At 42.3% G+C, this 18294-nt stretch overlaps 1 protein-coding gene across 1 annotated transcript in view; it reads right to left on the bottom strand.

The window, feature by feature from the left end:
- LOC147023628 (uncharacterized) overlaps window positions 1-18294 on the bottom strand; it is a 244871-nt gene that overhangs the window by 122176 nt on the left and 104401 nt on the right. The window contains exons 8-12 of the mRNA XM_085889230.1: window positions 11652-11678; window positions 7259-7336; window positions 6930-6992; window positions 6571-6606; window positions 2258-2299 (exon numbers count right to left, since the gene is read on the bottom strand). Of these exons, the coding sequence (XP_085745356.1) occupies window positions 2258-2299; window positions 6571-6606; window positions 6930-6992; window positions 7259-7336; window positions 11652-11678 (246 nt within the window). The remainder of the gene's footprint in view (window positions 1-2257; window positions 2300-6570; window positions 6607-6929; window positions 6993-7258; window positions 7337-11651; window positions 11679-18294) is intronic.

Below are 18294 nucleotides of genomic sequence, written 5' to 3'. Positions count from 1 at the left end.
TACCTAAATCCAGGATCAATGCTCACCTTCACTTATTTATTCTTATTTTTCGTGTCTGTGGAACCAACTTCCATTCTCTTCAATCTCATTCTTCCCTACAAGTCTTCAAGAGAGCTGTTTACCACCATCTCAGATCATCCCCAACCCAAAAACATGACCTTTTACACCCGTGTTAACCCCACCCACAAGCCCACCCCCTTCCAAATTGCTAGTTTTCCCTCCTGAGAGTTTTCTTCTGGATCCATCTTGTCCACCCCATGCTTCCTCCCCCACCCCTCATTTCTCCCCACACCCATTATTTGCCCTCCCTCTATTTTGGCCTTCAACTCTGCTGTTGGTGTTTCCACCTTTTCTATACTGTTCCTTTAGTTCTATTGTGTCCTGATCCATTCAGTGTTCTAACTCTTCCATGAGCCTTGACTGTTTATACAAAAAAACCATCGTTACAAGTACTGATTGATGTGTTGAAGTTAAAACCTGACATTATTGGAAGTGAGCTACCAAGAAACAATGCAGCAGGAACCAAAATGTCCAAATCAGTGTTTGAATTTATTTTTGTATACATTGTCAAGGCTCATACAAGAGCCAACACACAGAACATATAACAAAGGAAGCAGGACACAAGAGGGGGCAAGAGAGGTAAGCACAACAACAGTAGGGAACAGGGAGATCAGGAGATCCGTGGAAAAGAGAGGCATGGGGCAGGGTATACGTAGGATAACCAAGATGGACACGACAGGGACTTCCAGGAAGGAAAGCAGAGAATTTGAAAGAGGTCGGTTTGGGTTGAGTTAATGGGGGTAGAAAAGATCAAGGTTTTGGATGTGCGAAGATAAGAGGTGGTGGTGAACAGCTGTTTTGAAGACCTGGAGGGAAGAATGGGATTGAAGAGTCTGGTTGTTTATTCCAAAGGCAGGAAAAAAGGAGGAATGTGAGAGTGAAGGCAAGAAGAGTTTCATGATTTTGGCAGTTTCACCAGAAGGGGGTTGCTGAAAGACCATGAGCACCCTGCAGAAATATTATGGAGACAAAGTACAAACAGAGCAGGGGGTGAAAGGCTGGAGAGGAGTTGGTAGAAGAAAGAAAGACCACCGACCTGCTTGCGGTGAGAGAGTGAGGGACGCAAAGACTCAGCTTCGTCACGGGCGATACCAATGATCCCAAAAGCCTTGGTTTCCACAGCAAGAAGCCGAGCTCGGCGTGAGGCAGGAGCACCACCCCAGAGGAAAGAGCAGTACTCCATCAGACAGTGGATGGAAGTTTTGTATGTGGTTAAGAGCGAAGGTATTCCAAGAAAGGACTTTGCACGACAGAGGATGCCCAGTTGGCGACTGGGTTTGGAGGCTAACTTTGAAATGTGGTTCACCCAAGACAAATGGTGGCTGACAGTGAAACCCAGGAGTTTGAGTGACTGAACTTCCTCAAGAGGATTGTAAAGAAAGTATATGTGGGGGGGTGGTTCAAGATAGTTTTTTTGGAGAGACATGGTGATTGTGTGAGATTTGTCAGGATTGAAAGACATGTTCCAAATGTTTGATCAACTTGTGATTTTATCCAGGTCTGCAGAGTGAAGAGGCTGCTGCCTGTTGATCTGAGGGATGAGAGATGGTCCAGCAGGGGGTGTAGTCATCAGCAAAGAGATAAAGAGGATTTTACAGAAAGCTGGAAAGATTGTTGATGAAAACCAGAAAGAGCACAAAGCCCAGAATGCTGCCTTGAGGAACTCCAGCCTGGATGGGAAGAGGAGATGTGAGTATTCCATTAAGGGCCATCCATTGACTGCAACAGGAGAGGAAGCCTGTGAGCCATGAGTGGAGAATGAATTGGATACCAAAAGAAGATCGTTTGGTGAGCAGGGCAGGGTGCCAGACCATATTGAAAGCTCACGATATGTTGAGGGAGATGGCTCTGCTCTCATGTCTGGCATTGAGGACCTTCATGCATTGTTGGGAAAGCAGAAGCAAATATCCAGGTTACTTTAATTCATTTTACAATTCAATTAATTATTTTACTTTCGGTAGGAAAAAGGTGTCACACAACAAAGTATATTATTATTATAATAAAGCTGGACGGACAAATCAAATGACAAGTCATTCATAAGTGGTTATTAAATAAATAAATATATATTGTAGAAGCTTTGTGACCTTGAGGTTTCCTTGCTGGTAAGTCTTTTCCTGACATAATAAAGAAGACCTTGAGGTCCTGATATGACATTACAAGCAGGGATCAACTGAAATAATAGCAAATAATGACAAACCTTGAAACCCTGTGGTCCACGAAACTGAAGCCCCATGTTGCCCTGAGAAGCACAACAAATGAACAGTAAATATCTTGAGCCAAAATATTCACATTGAAAATTTTAATCCAAGAACCAAATGCATCCCCTTCCATATGACATTTTCACATCTTAAAGGTAGTGGAAACAAATGTAAAATAAAATAATTGTGATGGTGTTTTTATTGATAACTCTTTGCTGTCTGAACAAATCCTCTCAATGCATACACTCACCAAGCCATGCCATAACAAGGCCAAAGCCATTAAAAATCAACGTGGCGGATCCGATGGAACAGCCTCATTTAGTTTGCACAATTAGGATGCATGCACCACATAACTATATCAACAACTCACGTCGTCATTTCAGATGGTAGAAAGTTTGTTCACCAAACATGGCCATACTAGCAAGTTCCCTGTTATTGTATGATGTTGTGTAAAAATGCATGACTCCTAAAAAACCTTTTCCAAATTTGAGCACACGACCATAACTGGTAACATCCTGCAAATGTGGCGGATTGGCACTGCAGCCGTGGCAGCTGCCACTTTTTTCTGGTTTAGAACATATCAAGTAAATAACCAAATACATCAGAGATGCAACATTGAAAAAATTATTTTTGCGCTTGGAATAGGCAATCTCATAAACATGTCGTGCCCACTTGGTGGTGCATAAAATATGATAATTGTAGTGCTTCATGCGTATATATATATATATATATATATATATATATATATATATATATATATATATGTATAAATAGTGCCTATACAAAGTCAACACCCCCATTAAAAATTTTCACCTTTTTTGCCTTATAGCCTGGAATTAAATTGCATTAAATCAGACTTTTTCCACGTTTATTTACACATCGTAACCCCCAACTTCCAAGTCAAAATTAATTTCGACAAATTTCAGAAAATTAATAAAAAATACAAAACTAGAACATCTTGGTTTGATAAGTGTCCACTCCCTTATAATAGCAATTGCAAATTAGCTCAGGTGTAACCAATTACCTTAAAGGTCCCATGACACTCAAAACTTTCTGGTTATTTATATATTAACTTGACCTTCCTAGTGAAGAAATCACCCGTTTCTTTTTTAAAATAAAAAATGGGATAATTAGACCAATATTTCGAACATTTCTATTTCGAACAGTTGCTTTTCACAACTTGCTATGCCCCGCCTCTCAAAAAAGTTGACTTCAGCGAACCGCAGGTTACGTGACCGTTCACATCATCTCCAGAACGTGACTCGCACAGAGTGGATTGATTAGATGTCGCGCGCCGTATAAAGTACGTACAAATGCATTGTGCACATGCGTTTGCTATCTCACTGATCGTCTTAATTCCTGTGATTGTTTCGCGGAAAAGAAATTCTGCTTCTGAGCCGTGTATGCACAACAATCACGAGGCAATTATTTATCCCTTTACTACCTTGTCGTAGCTGTGTACAAATCTAATACATGTATGCACAATAAAGGGCTATACCATGTCCACAAATTATAAAATGTGACTATTGAACCTTTCCATTAAAAAAGAAACTTACAGGGACATACAAGTAAAATACTAAAGATTAATATTGCATCATTTCAAGGCGCAAGGAGGTAATTTTAAAATCAAACAATGTGAAAAACCTGCACCCACATTTTGCAGCTCATTGAATTGTTCGTTGAAACCAGCCTGCTGGTTTTTTCGAACAATTCAATTGTTCGTTGAAGTCGTCCGTTCGACTATTCCGATAAATCCGTCGTCCGTCTGACTCGTCTGATAAATCTGACGTGCTGTAGCTTTCTTTTATTATTCTCTTTTCTTCATTGTTTTCTACTGGCGCTACATGACGACAGTAGGAATAAAATTAATAAAAATGCAACAAAACGTCAGATTTATCAGACTACTCTAGACAATTGTGTCACAAGGTGTGTTCTGCACACAAGTTTTCATCGTATCCCAACAGCGAGATTGCTTCGTTTTATGCGCGGTGAGATATGGCCGATGACATGGGCTGGCCTTGCTTGCGATTCATTCGCCGCGGTGAAACATGTCCGCTGTGCTGCGCTGGTCTCGTCACCTCACTAAAATATTTCTGATATCGAGCAGTATGCAAGTCAAATTTACATTATTGAATTACGAATAGGATTTAGTCGAACCAGTTGTTATTGCCAAGTCTTCCTTCGATGTCCTCCCGATCATCATGAATGCCGGGAATTTCATCGCCATTTTCCTCTGCTTGTCCTGCTTCAGGCTCGAACTGGTTAGGCCGTATTTCATTTCCAGCTGCCTGAGCTTCACCTCCCGCTACTACCTTATCCGACAATTCTCCATCTGATTCAACCCAAAATCCTTCATTTCTCTCACACTCACTGTCGCTACCAGACAAATCAAAGTCCGTGTCATCCATTATTCAAAACCAAATGTTTGATTTTTTTAAAGCAGAAATGAACGAAGCGTTTGAGTCGACCAATCGAATGTGGAAACACACAGGAAGCCAATAGAATCACGTTGACCACCAACCCGAGTAATTTACGTGCAGCCTTTGTTGTTCTGCAGATGACGTCATGTGGGTTACGCCCCTTTCAGTAGATTTCGGCAGAATTTTTAAGGGTGTTCCTGAAGAGGTTTGTTTGTTTTATTTTACATTTTACAGAACGAGTATTGTGAAAAAAAACATTGTCAGATCTGAAATCACAATGAAAAACTCCTATAGGACATACATATATATATATATATATATATATATATATATATATATATATATATATATATATATATATACATACATACATATATACAATTTCAGTACTTTTGGGTGTCATGTGACCTTTAAAAATCACACACCAAGTTAATTGGCCTACACCTGTGTTAAACTGCAGTGATTCTGATTATTTAAGGATAAAATCAGCTGCTCCTGTAGGTTTCCATGCTGGGTAGTGCATTTCACTGCAAAGACAACCAGGAGAACGAATGAGCTTCCAATAGACCTCCAGGATAAAGTTGTGGAAAGGCACAGATCAGGGGATAGGCATAAAAATATTTCAAAAGCCTTGAATATACCTTGGAGCATAGTCATGGCAATCATTAACCAGTGGAAGGTGTATGGTACCACCAAGACCCTGTCTAGATCAGGCTGTCACTCCAAACTGGATGACTAAGCAAGGAGGAGACTGATCAGAGAGGTGACCACGAGGCTAATGGCAACTTTGAAAGAGCTACATGCCTATATGGCAAAGACTGGTCACTGTGTGCATGTGACAACAGTATCCCAAATACTCCACAAGTCTTGCCTGTACGGTAGGGTGGCAAGAAGTAAGCCATGACTCAAAAAAGCCCACCTTGAGTTCTGTTTGAGATTTGCAAAAAAACACTCGAGATTCTGAAGCCATGTGGCAAAAAGTTTTGTGGTCTGACGAACGTGAAGTTTGGTGCAAACCCAACATAGCACATCACCCAAAGAACACCATCCCCACTGTGACGCATGGTGGCAGCAACGTTATGTTATGGGGATGTTTCTCCTTAGCAGGGACTGGGACACTTTTCAGGACAGAAGGTAAAATGGATGGAGTAAAATCCAAGAGGAAAACCTGTTGCCCTCTGCACGAAAGCTGAAATTGGGACGGAAGTTCCCTTTTCAGCATGGCAATGACATGAAGCACACAGTCAAAGCTACACTGGGGTGGCTCAGGAACAAAAAGATAGATGTCATTGAATGGCCCAGTCAGAGCCCCGACCTAAATTCAATCGAAAATCTGTGGCATGACTTGAAGATTGCTGTCTATCAACGCTCCCTACACAACTTGACTGAGCTTCAACCGTTTTGTACAGAAGAATGGGCAAATATTTCCCAATGAAGGTGTGCAAAGTTGGTAGAGACCTATCACAACAGACTCACAGCTGTAATCGCTGTCAATTTTGCTTCCACCAAGTATGAACTCAGGGGAGTGGAAACTTATCCAACCAAGACATTCTCGTTTTGCATTTTTAATTAATTTTCTGAAATTTGTAGAATTTGTTTTTCACTTGGAAGTTGTGGGTTACGATATGTAAATAAAAGTGGAAAAAGTCTGATTTAATGGAATTTAACTCCAAGCTATAAGGCAACAAAATGTTTAAAATTTGAAAGGGGGTGTAGACTTTCTATGGGCACTGTAGTTATGACATCTGCCTTGGCGTTCTTTTTTTCAGGAGCAGATGGAGCTTGGTTAAATCTCAGGATGTTTCTGGAATAGAGAAGTATTAAATCTGTTGGTGGAGAAAATGCATTCAACTACTCATAACACATCGATGTGGAGTGAACAGTGAACAGACCTTTTCTCCAGAAGGACCAGGAGGACCAGAGCTCCCCTGCAGACATTTCAAAAGTTCCAAAGTCAGACATTTTATACGTTTTATAAAAATAAAATAAAAGGAAGAATATGTACTCAAAACATTTCATCCAATCATGTTCTGATGCACATTACATCTTCAAAAGAACAAAACAAAAAAAATGAAATAAAAAATGGCAACAAAGGAGTAATTTTGGAGAATGAAAGAGGGGAAATAGTGTGAATGCAACAGACCAAGGAAAGAGGAAGAAAAAAATGACAAATGTGTGACAAATGGAAAAGACAAAATAATAGGAAAATTGATCTTTATTGTTAAAAGAGCAGGTTGAGTGAAGAACTTGCCTTGGTACCAAGAGGACCTGGAGGCCCAGCAGGCCCAGGATGGCCAATGCTGCCAGGAGGACCCTGTTAAAATGGGTCCAAGATTAACAGTCATGAAGAAGTCTAAATACTTTAAATACATTTATTTATTTTCACAATTATGTGAATAGATGTGTGAAGTGGTGACGTATGAAGTAGTTTGAAAGTAAAATTGAGGGATACAAAGCAATGATACAACATTGCAGACGACTTAATGGAGGGAAATATAGAAAGGCTTATTTTAATAGGTAACAGAGAGAGGGAATTGGGGATTGAAAAGAAGCAGGTCACCTGTATTCAGCTCAACCTACCCTTTGCCCATGGGAGCCAGGAATTCCTTTATCACCCTTGAGCGGTAGCAAAACCCCAGTAATTTTGCTAGGCTCACCCTACGAATAAATAAAAACAAATAAAAAAAAATCAAGGAAAATACAAGGAATAACATACTTTAATAATAACTACACAAACTTACCACCATTTAAAAGCTGTCAATGACTTCAATCTGCTTTTGAAATGCCTTTACAAGAAGACCAAGTTGAGCTACTCATTTATTGGTGCTATTGGCAATCAGGATGAACGTGTTTGATGATGCGATGTAACAAAGATGTGGAAACTTAAGGAAATTGTGACAAATGCAGAAGAAACTGTACTGGGTATTGGCAAGAGGGCAATGCCAAGAATGGTATGCATATATAGGAAAAGTGGAAAGGGCAGTTGGAGACAATGGGGACATTTTTGAGTTTCTTGCTCTACTCACTTTTCAGAATATCCTACAATTAATTTGAAATTGGTCACTGGCTTTAACAACAACACAAATTTTCATTATGGACCCTAGGCATCAAAAAGCTACATGTATCAAACAAACAGTTTCAAATGGAGCACCACGCCTCAATTGGAGCATTTAAATTGCATCAGATGTGGAAATAAATGTGAGTTGTTGCTCCCAGCTTGCTGGCTCAATGACAGAATACGCCATTTGCATTTTTGCCGTCTCCATCCCTACCCGCTTAGAATACTGTGCAGGCACGGGCAACTTGATGGGAATAATAATATGAATTCCCTTCCAAGGTACTTCAACACAGGAGGAGGCTGTTAGGCCAATCAAAGCATGTGCTATTATTGCCAACTTATGGTTGTTTGTGTTGCTCTTTTCAATGCTGAACATCAAGCAAGGAAGCAGCACATACCATTTTAAAAGACTATGGGTTGGACTCGGCCGGGGTTCAAATCACCAACCTGCCAGATTTAGAATGCATGCTCAAACAGTTCCGGCACCAAGGCTGGTTAAAATGTTCCTCACACGTTTTAATGTTAGTAGTATGTGGTTAGTTCTATATAGTCATCAAGCCGATTGTTCAAAGCTTGCTCAGCTTTCCCTGAAAGGGTTGATTAAGCATTAACTCCCCAACCCTTCCCCCACCCAACTCCCACCTCCCCCACCCCACCCCTATCACCCAATGCTGTGATGCATAGGCTGATGTATCTGCTGTTTACTGAGGAACCAATTACTGTTGTAGGACCACAGCTATCTGTATCAGGGTGCTTCGGTGATTTTAGGTTCAATGTGTGAGCTGAAGCAAAAAAAAAAAAAAGGGAGGCGGGGGAGTATGGAACTAAACTTTGAGTCAGCCTTTTGTGACAAGCTCACTTGTGATGAATCGTCACAGTCCAAGGCTCACAGGTAGATCAATATATTCAGGTAAGTAGAGTTAAATATTACTCCCACTCTTAAAAACCTTAGTGGACTGAGAAAGAACACTAAAGATTCAGTGAGCATGGCAGTTAGAAATGTCTGTACTCTAAAGAAATCAGGTTAAAGAGCATTGTGATAGATTTTCAGAATAAACTCTATTTTAGATGCCCAATGTTTTGGGTACAATCTGCTGCACAATGTGGTTCACAAGACACAATTCTTTCAACCTTTGAAATGTCGAATGAACTCTCTCAGGGAAAAAAGTCATTAAACCTATATATGAAGCTCATTCGAACCACTCACTGACTGATATTAAAGATCGGTACCTTCTGGGTGATGTATAAAGCTGAAATTTTGTGTGCTGATGGGCGTAGAAGCTGATACACCAGGAAAAATTACAGAACCACCGAAAAACATCCGTAAATGAAAACATAAATAAATGAAAACAAAATGAAAATGAAAACAAAATGAAAATAAATAAATGAAAAATCGAATGCAGGTGAGCGACCTGAGACAATGGGGAAGCACGATTTGTCATTGCTAACAATGTGTAAGCATACCCCGCTGGTATATATTGTTACGAATTTGGAATTCGATTGCACACAACATACAGGTTCCTTTAGTCAGCTGTGTCGATAAGTGCTTGTTCCCAAGAGAGCTCACCTTCCATTGTTTAAATGTTCAGAAATCGATTAGATGCGCTGCGCATCAATTTAATAGTTAGGGAACGAACAATGGAGACATCCCTCCCCCTCTTCTGCGAAGAGGAAGAACCCTGCCGTCCCGTGACTCAAGATGTCAACAACTCCCTCCCACCCGTGGTTGAGCGAGGGGATGGATCACGAGGGCATGAGTCACGCCGGGCGTGGAGGAGGGGGGGGCGGAGAAGGATAAGAGGAGAATTTTTTCTTTTGTTCAGGGGCAGAGTTGGAAGGGCAGAGTTGGAGAAGGGAGTTGAGGGGAGTCGTTCAGCAGACCGTCGGGTCCTGCTTGGCTTGCGTTAGGGTTGAGGCCTGCGGAAGCTTTTTGCTTCGGCTGGCTCAGTGAGCTTCGGCTGAGGCCTGGCTCGGGAGGAGGCTTTTTTGGAGGCTCTTTGCTTTGACGGTTCCGTGAGCTTTGGCTTCTGTTTGGCTCGGGAGAGCTTTTTGCTTCAAGCTGCCCTGTTTGGAAGGAAGTTAAGCCGGTCGCTCGGCTCAAGCTGCGAGTGGTGGCTTCTTCTTCTTGGTTCGTGGAGCTCTTTGTTCTCCATTTTGGTTCCCGGCTTGGTGCGACTCATCGACCTATTCGTGGAGGTGGTTCCTCGAGGAAGCGACACATCGACGGGAAGGTTCGTCGCCTCGTCTCACCAGCACGTGTTGAGAAGCGCGGGAGGATTCGCGGGAGCTCGGGAAGGATCGCGGCTCGGCGATTGGATCCAGCTCACTCTCGATGGAGCCCGGGTCCGAACAACTTGAAGACCACACGAGGTGGAGAGGTTCGAGATAGGTTCTGGGTTTCAGCTCACCTGTCCTCCCAGCTGGAGCTCGTTATTAAAGGCCTCTGCCACCATTTCTTGGGTGTGTGTGTGTGTGTGCGTACGTGTGTCTGTGGGCCCGTATAATAAGTAGGAACTGCTGTTAAGTGCAAGTGACTGTACATAATAAGTAGACGTTTGTAGTTCTTTTGTCATGCTTTTGTTGCTTGTATAATTGCATGCGTGTTTTGCCTTGTTTAATTGCATGCGTGCTTTATTATAATAAATGTCCTTGTGTGAATGTAAACCTGTTCGTTGCGTCCAGTCCCTCATTGAACTGCCCCATCTTGCACTCGGAATATAGTTGGTTTTTAAATAGCCGGTAAATAGAATCGGGTCCGGCGAGGTTTGGCGATAATACCCGCTCAGTTATCCCAGAACGGAACGGACCGCTTAAGCGGTTCGTGTCCAAGCAGGCCTTCGCCGAGGTACGGAGCTCGGTAGGTTACCCGCGCAGGTACTAAGGGATATCGATATTCGGCGATTGACCCTATTTCGCGCGGGTAGAATATGGACTGGGCCGTGGTGGGATTAAAAACCCACCCGTGACTGTTTTCTGGCGTTGTTCCAGAAAGTTACGACTGGATTATCCGTTCGGTGGGCGAAGCGACCGCTATTCGTTCAACGCGGTCGTTCGCACGCCGACGGGCGGGAAATCTACAACAATATAATACACATTTAATTATTTTTAACTTGTGCAAACAATTATGGCCAAATATAAACTTTACTTTGTCAGATTTTTATTTTGTCCCCATTTATGTTTCTCTAAATTCTCTTAACTAACAAGTTGCCTGCACCCACACAGGATTCCAAACGGGGTCGGGATGGAGTTGGCAAAAATGCAAATGGCGTCTTCTGTCATCCAGCCGACAAGCTGGGAGCAACAATTCAAATTTATTGTCCCATCTGATGCAGTTTAAATTCTCTTGTGGCAGGGAAGTGGCTCCGTTTAAAACTGTTTGCTCAATATGTGTAGCTTTTTGATGGTTATGGTCCAAAATAAAAATTTGTATCGTGTCAACAGCCAGTGACCAATTAGAAATTTATAGTGGGATTGTCCTTGTCTCCTGCGTCATGATGAAGCAAAATGTATGATACTTTGTGCACATTTTCCCCCAAGATGTGTTGTATAGCATTGGTGAAAAGCATGAAATTCAAAATTAATGAACAAAGAGTTATGGTGACGTCTCTTGGAACTCTTTGTTCTTCAATTTGTTCCTTTGAAATTCCAACAGGTGTGAAACCTGACCACAGCTCTGTGTTCCACAAATCAACTATATATATATATATATATATATATATATATATATATATATATATATATATATATATATATATATATATATATATATATATATATATATATATATATATATATATATATATATATATATATATATATATATATATACATATACATATACATATATATATATATATATATATATATATATATATATATACACATATTCTTGTCCAAAATATTAAGTGTGCTTACCTTAGTGCCAGGTGAACCAGGTTGGCCCTGCAAAGAAAGGATGCCACACACAGTGATATTCATAACAGCTTCATAAAAGGGAGTTCCCATACTGAATAAATTTTCTTTGATTGATAGGAATTAGTGATATTTCTGCTGTGCATAATGAGCAAGAAAAATAGCAATCAGAGATTGCAGACCCTCGTCAGGACTTGGTTTGAGTGGTGTTTGTGTAGTTTTGTGTGGTGCATTTTGTGTGGTGTTGATGTACTGGTGTGTTAGGCAATTAATAAGACAAAACCAGAGCTGCCACTTTATAACTGCGAGCAGGGATGACTGGGTACAAAGACGGCAAGCTTTGATGCAACCCTGCTATAATCGGACACCTGACCTATGACGCATATTTTTTATTCAATTGAATTGAAAATGGCATGAAAATAAATTCAATTCAAATCAAATGGAAGACCAAATCGGTGCAGTCCTGCAATGAAGTAATCAGAAGGAACCCAAACAAGCAAAAAGAAAAGATGGAGTCATCAGGAGGAACCTGGTTAGGTTTCACATTTCAGCTGCTACTTCTTTACCCTCAACCCCATCCAGGCACAGCCAAATGAACCTTATTCAAAAAATAAATGAAAAATGGAAAAAAAGAACCCAGATCAAAATAAAAATAATTCTGGCTGTGGGACCATGTGTCCAATCAGGTTGAAATTTAACACATATATTCCCCATCACGACTAGATCATAATTGTGAAGTTTCACATCTATTTATTAAGTGATTCAAGATAAAGAATTTTAAAGATTTTTTGCTCAATCCAATGTGGCTGCCAGACCATGTGACATCAATAATTATTGGTGAATACCCTGGTATTAGTCCATTTGCCAGAGAAGTAACCTTGTTGTCCTCAAAAGTGTGTGGTTTTATGGTGGTTTCTTGTTCACAGGCATGTATAGACAAAATTAAGCTTGGTTGCCCGGATGGCAACCATGGGGAAATCTGTTATTTTTGCACAAATACAACATGGCTGTCATCGACCGGGCTGAAAATATAACTTTTTAGGTAATGAACTTAAAATTACACGAGACATCTTTACCATACAATTTTGGCACGAGGAATCGATATTTTACCTTATTTTTGCGATTAGAAGTAAATTTGAGGTCAATGTTCGAGTTCCTGGCAATTGTCGTGGCTGTCAAACTACTGCACCGCTATGGCAGTTCTGATCTTCTAAAGCTCCTTCATGAACATGGGTTCACAACGTCATATGATGAGGTCCTGAGATTCAGGAAATCTGCTGCTCATTTTCTTGGTGACAATGCTCAGCTTCTCCACCAATTCATGGGTTTGAGTAGAACTGTTGGCGTGATTTTTGCCTGGTTTGATAATCTTGATCTGCAAGTGTTCACGCCTAATGGTCGGCGCACTACTCACGTCCTCTCACATGAATTTCAGCAACCCCATCCTGCAGGCATTCTTGAGTATGGGCATGCTCACCCAGGGAAGAGCGACCTTATTATCCCACGACTGTCTAAGAAAGCTGCCCAGTCTAGGACAAGCAGCAGCTCATCAGGGAGCCTTCCTCTGCAGCACTACACTGGGCCATCCAAAGTGAACCCCCCGGCTGTGGATGCAACCTCTGGATTCTCCTACCAAGAAGTGTGTGCCCGGCAAGCTAGTTTAGCTGCTGCACAGGAAAAGGACATGAAGTGGCTAAACACAGTCAGCACACAGGTGAACGCCATGGAATGGGGTGGGTTCAACAACCAAGAAGCATTCACCAGTCATGCAGAAAAAAAGCCAGCAAGTACCTACATGTTCGGACCCCTTAATGATGCCAAAGCTTCTCATGCAGACACTGTAGTGACTTCACTGGAGTATCTTCAGAAGTCATTGACTGATATGGGAATGACTTATGTCCACATTTCTGTGGATCTCCAGCTCTACATGGTGGCTTGCCAAATCAAGTGGCATGACTGATCGCTTTAAAAATGTGATTCTGAGGCCTGGGATAATGCACACTGTGCAGTCCTTCTGTGGTTACATTGGCAAACTCATGCGTGGGTCTGGTGTTGAGACTCTCATCAGTTCAGCATTCGGGGGCCTGGCAGGAATCATGAGTGGCAAGTCCTGGGTTCGATCAATGAGAGCCTTCTGGATGGTTTTGACTGCCCTTCTCATTTCCTTCCTCACCACCGGCCCCAAGACATTCCAGGAGTTGTGCAGCTACCTTGAGACATGCAGACAGCACCCAACTGGGAAGCACTGGGTTGATAACTTCATCAAGCCTTCTCTGCTTGTTCATCAACTTCTGCGTAGTGAGAGGGAGGCAGACTTCCTGCTGCAACAGCTAACACTTGAACGCATGCTTCCCTACTTCTTTGTTGCTAGTCACCATCACTATGCCCGTTACATCACCCATCACCTTCTGGAGATGCGCTATCTGCTGCCACCAGATGCCAAGTCAGAGCTCATATCAGGTGCTTTTGTGTGTCGTCACCAGGAAGGCATTTGGAATGGTGTGAGCTCTGATCAGTTCGGTGAACAAACTGCTATTAGAATTGGCAAAGGTGGCCTCAAGGGTATGACTCTTTCTCCAGAGATGGTAGCAGAGTGGATCGATTCCTTTCCTGTCACTGCCGACATCTCAGATACAATGGAGCACATCTACCCTGACTCCTCAAACAAGGACAATGAAGACCAAGTGAGAGAAAAGGACACAATAATCGGACCACGTCACAAAGAGGAGGGGAAGAAGAGGAGAGAACTTGATGCAGATGATAGGCGCCGGATTTTACTTGAATTGTCGAATGTGTCTCATCCTCTTGAGAATCACTCACCACATCTGTACAACATTGCCAATGGTCGAATTGCTCCCAGAGAAGCTGAAGTGAATGTTGAGGATTCCGTGGTTATAGGTCAGAAAATGGTTGCAGAGTTCCATGCATCCCTTCCAGGTGGATTCCATGCAACCATCTCATGCCCCATCAAGACAATGGAGCACTTACAGAAAGGAGTGAAAATTGGGGACAAGACGATCTTTGATCTGGAAGCTATCTTCCTCAGACTGCTGACTCTTGGACAGCAAAGACAAATGGAGCTAGGACCTATCTTCCAGTTTGAGCTCTGCGCAGTACCCCCCTCACTGATTGATGAATATGGGTGCTTAAGGAAAGGCAACAAAGCACCACTGGCACACAAACTCTGTGTTCAGGCACAACAGCCTCTGCAACCAGATGTTACAATTGTTGACGCGAGCCAACTTCTCTATCATATTGTCTGGCCTTTCAGGGGAACTGTGTCAGTCTTAGTTGAGTCCATCAAGACAAGGCTGTCTACCATTGCTGGTCAGAAGATCTTGGTATTTGACAAATATTATGATGTTTCTGCAAAGGACCATGAATGAGTGAGGCGTGCTGGCATTGGTTCCATCAACTATGACCTCACAATAAACACACCCCTGCCTAGTCGAGACGCCATCCTGAAAAACAAGCAGAACACGTTGCAGCTGTCCAAGGTTTTGAGGACCTATAACTTTGGTGAAGGAGTTACTGTGGAGAGCCGTAGCCATGGTGAGTTCAACCATGATGAAGCAGACATTACAATGATCTCACACCTGCTCATGGCTGCTGAATGTAATGCAAGAGTGATACGTATCCTCTCTGATGACACTGATGTTTTTGTATTGATGGTTTACTGGGTTTACCAGCACAACATCCAGGCCACAGTGTAGATGGAAAGGTGGGATGGAGCAATTTGGGATATCAACACCACCTGTGACCAGCTTGGCCCCAAGTGTCTGCAGCTTTTGGGAATGCACTACATCACTGGCTCAGATACCACGTCATACCCATACGGCATGGGAAAAGTGTCAGCCCTGAAGACAGTGAGAGCTGGCAACTTCCCTGGGTTGTACTCCGCACTTGGCAAGCAGAACGCAAGCCATGAACAGCTCATGGAAGCAGGGCGGACATTCTTCTGTGCCCTGTATGGTCAGCCAGAAGGTACCCCGATGAGTGAGATGAGGTACTATATTTACACAAGGAAGTCTGGCAAGCCCCTCAAACTCATGGCATTACCTCCAACTGAGATCATCCTCTTCCTACATATTTTGCGTGCACATCTACAGACAGTAGATCTACAGACTTGCAAAATCAGCTAATCAGCAGGCCCCACCTGAACTTGACATTACAAAATATGGATGGGACATCAGAGATGGAATCCCAGTGCCAGCAACTTCTGCTACTCCACCAGCCCCTTTGGACCTCATGGATGTTGTGCTGTGTGGATGCAAAGCAGAGGGGAAGGCCTGCAGTACTGCAAGTTGCAGTTGTCACCATGCAAAGATCTCCTGCACGCTATACTGCACTTGTGGTTACAGTGACAAGTGCTTCAACCCACACAAGACTGTGGAGGACAGTGAAAGTGAAGTGGAAGAAGGGAGTGTCGAAGCAGAACTGGAAAGAGACGAGGATACGGAAAGGGACGAGTACAATGAATGGGAATGAACAATACGTAAGTTGTCTACTCGGCTCTATGTCCTCTGTTCCTAAGATGTCCAATATGATGACATGACAATGTGTATGCTTTCTGATTATCAACATACTGTTGTGAACCATTCATGACTTCACTTTTGCATTGGTGTTGCATAATTTTCAGCAGAAAATAGTCATGGACATTTCATGTGAACCTCTATTTATTCCTGAACATAAAAAATAACCCCAAAATTGAATTCCTCATGTCAAAATCATATGGAAAAGAGGTATTACACAGGATTATATGTTGACCGATTAAAAACTTAGCCCCATCGTCTGACCTGTAGCGGCCATCTTGGATTTATGCAAATTACAGGAGTTCCCCAAGGTAGCCACCACGGCAACCAACCTGAATTTTATTAATGGACCCATGTTAGTCCAAAACAATCATAAAACCATACACTTTCCACATCAACAAGGTTGACAATGGAACACATAATAACGGCAAATGGACTATATCCCCAAGGCAGGGGAGTATTTGTGTGAAGTTTTCCGTTGATCTGTACAGCCGTCCTGGAGAAAATTTTTGAAGGTTTTGGGGTAAATCCAAAATGGCTGCCAAACCATGTGACCTATGACATCATATGTGTGAACCTTTTGTTCTTCATGGATAGGTGGTCATTCATGCAAAGGTTCACCTCGATCTGTTCAGCCATTCCAGAGAAGATTTTTGAAAATTTTTTTTTTTTAACAATATGGCTGCCGAATCACGTGACCAATGACGTCATGAATTTTTCCTGTGGACCATTTTATCCCGAGATGACACTCAAAATTTTTCATACTGATCAGATGCATCATTTTACATATGCAATTATGACGTCATAATGAAGGCACCCATGACGTCATAAAAATCACCCTTATTCCCCATGAGGAGTACTTTTTATGTGCCAATTTTTCATTTTTTTCCTTTGTGCGATTTCAGTGATAAACTGCAACATTTTTCCATTTTTCCAACATGGCTGCCACACCATGTGTGTGACCTATGACGTCATGATTATCAAAATAACATTCTACATGAGTAGTCGCACCTACGGTGAAAATTTCGTCTCAATCTGACAAGTGGTTGCAGAGAAAAAGATTAAAGTTCTGTGTGGACAAACAAACAAGCAAACAAGCAGACCCAATCGCAATACCCTCTCCTCTGGTGAGGCTAATAATGTTCCTTGGGGAACTCCTGTTAAAGGATAACAACTCAGCCAACATTAATGCAGGATAGCCTTGAGGTATGCACACTCACTTCTGAACTGTCTAGCTTGGATTTGAATCTTGATCCAGCTATCAACTGTCATCATGGCTTTTCATAGGTAGGGTTAGGGTTAGGATACATCAATTAATGTGTGGGCTACACTGTACATCGAATGGGCATGAAGCAGGGTGTCGTGTCTGCCAACACTGGTTGTTGGTGAATGTTCAAGTTCCCACAGTGTCTTTTGCAAAGAGTAGGTGAGCTATCTCTTTTAAAAAGTAAAGAAGATATCTTGGCTGAATAACAAATGGTTGTCAACTCCAATTGACTTTTAGGCCTGGCCAACCGGTTCATTAAGAACTTGGACCAAAAACGTGCCCAGGCCAATCGCATAAGATGCGAATAATTGGGACAACTAAAGTAGTAATAATAGTCGTAGTAGTACCACCAATATTAATTCAGCTACTTTTTCGTTTGCATGGAGCACAAGGGTGTGGGGTCACGTCATTGGCTGAGGGCATGGCTTTGTCGCTGATGCAATGCCCTCTGCTGGTTAGGGTAGGGATTTGTCATTTGTTCATGGTGGTGGAAATAGCTCACCGACTCTTCACGAAGGACATCATGGGATCTTTAATGTCCACTCACAAATGCTGGCAAAAGGGACACTCATTTTAACATCCATCTGAGGGATGGCACACACATTGATGATTCACCCTGCCGGTGAAATACTATAGCTGGGTCAGGATTCAAACCCAGGCTGGACAGCTTCGAGGTGAGTGTGCATACCTCTTGGGGCTAGGCCATCCTGCCAGCCCAATTCAGCCCCTGAGATGAACTAATGCTGTTGTTGTGACGATTGAGACAACAACTTTGTTATTAGCTCGCCTGTTCGAAGAACAGATAGCTATAGCGATACCCCCGGCGTGAGCGTGAGCGTCAGCATGA

Source organism: Eptatretus burgeri, chromosome 7 (genome assembly GCF_056783735.1).
Source record: "Eptatretus burgeri isolate ZD-2024b chromosome 7, Ebu_testis_v1, whole genome shotgun sequence".
NCBI lineage: Eukaryota > Metazoa > Chordata > Myxini > Myxiniformes > Myxinidae > Eptatretus > Eptatretus burgeri.
This window is presented reverse-complemented; position numbering and strand designations above follow the sequence as displayed.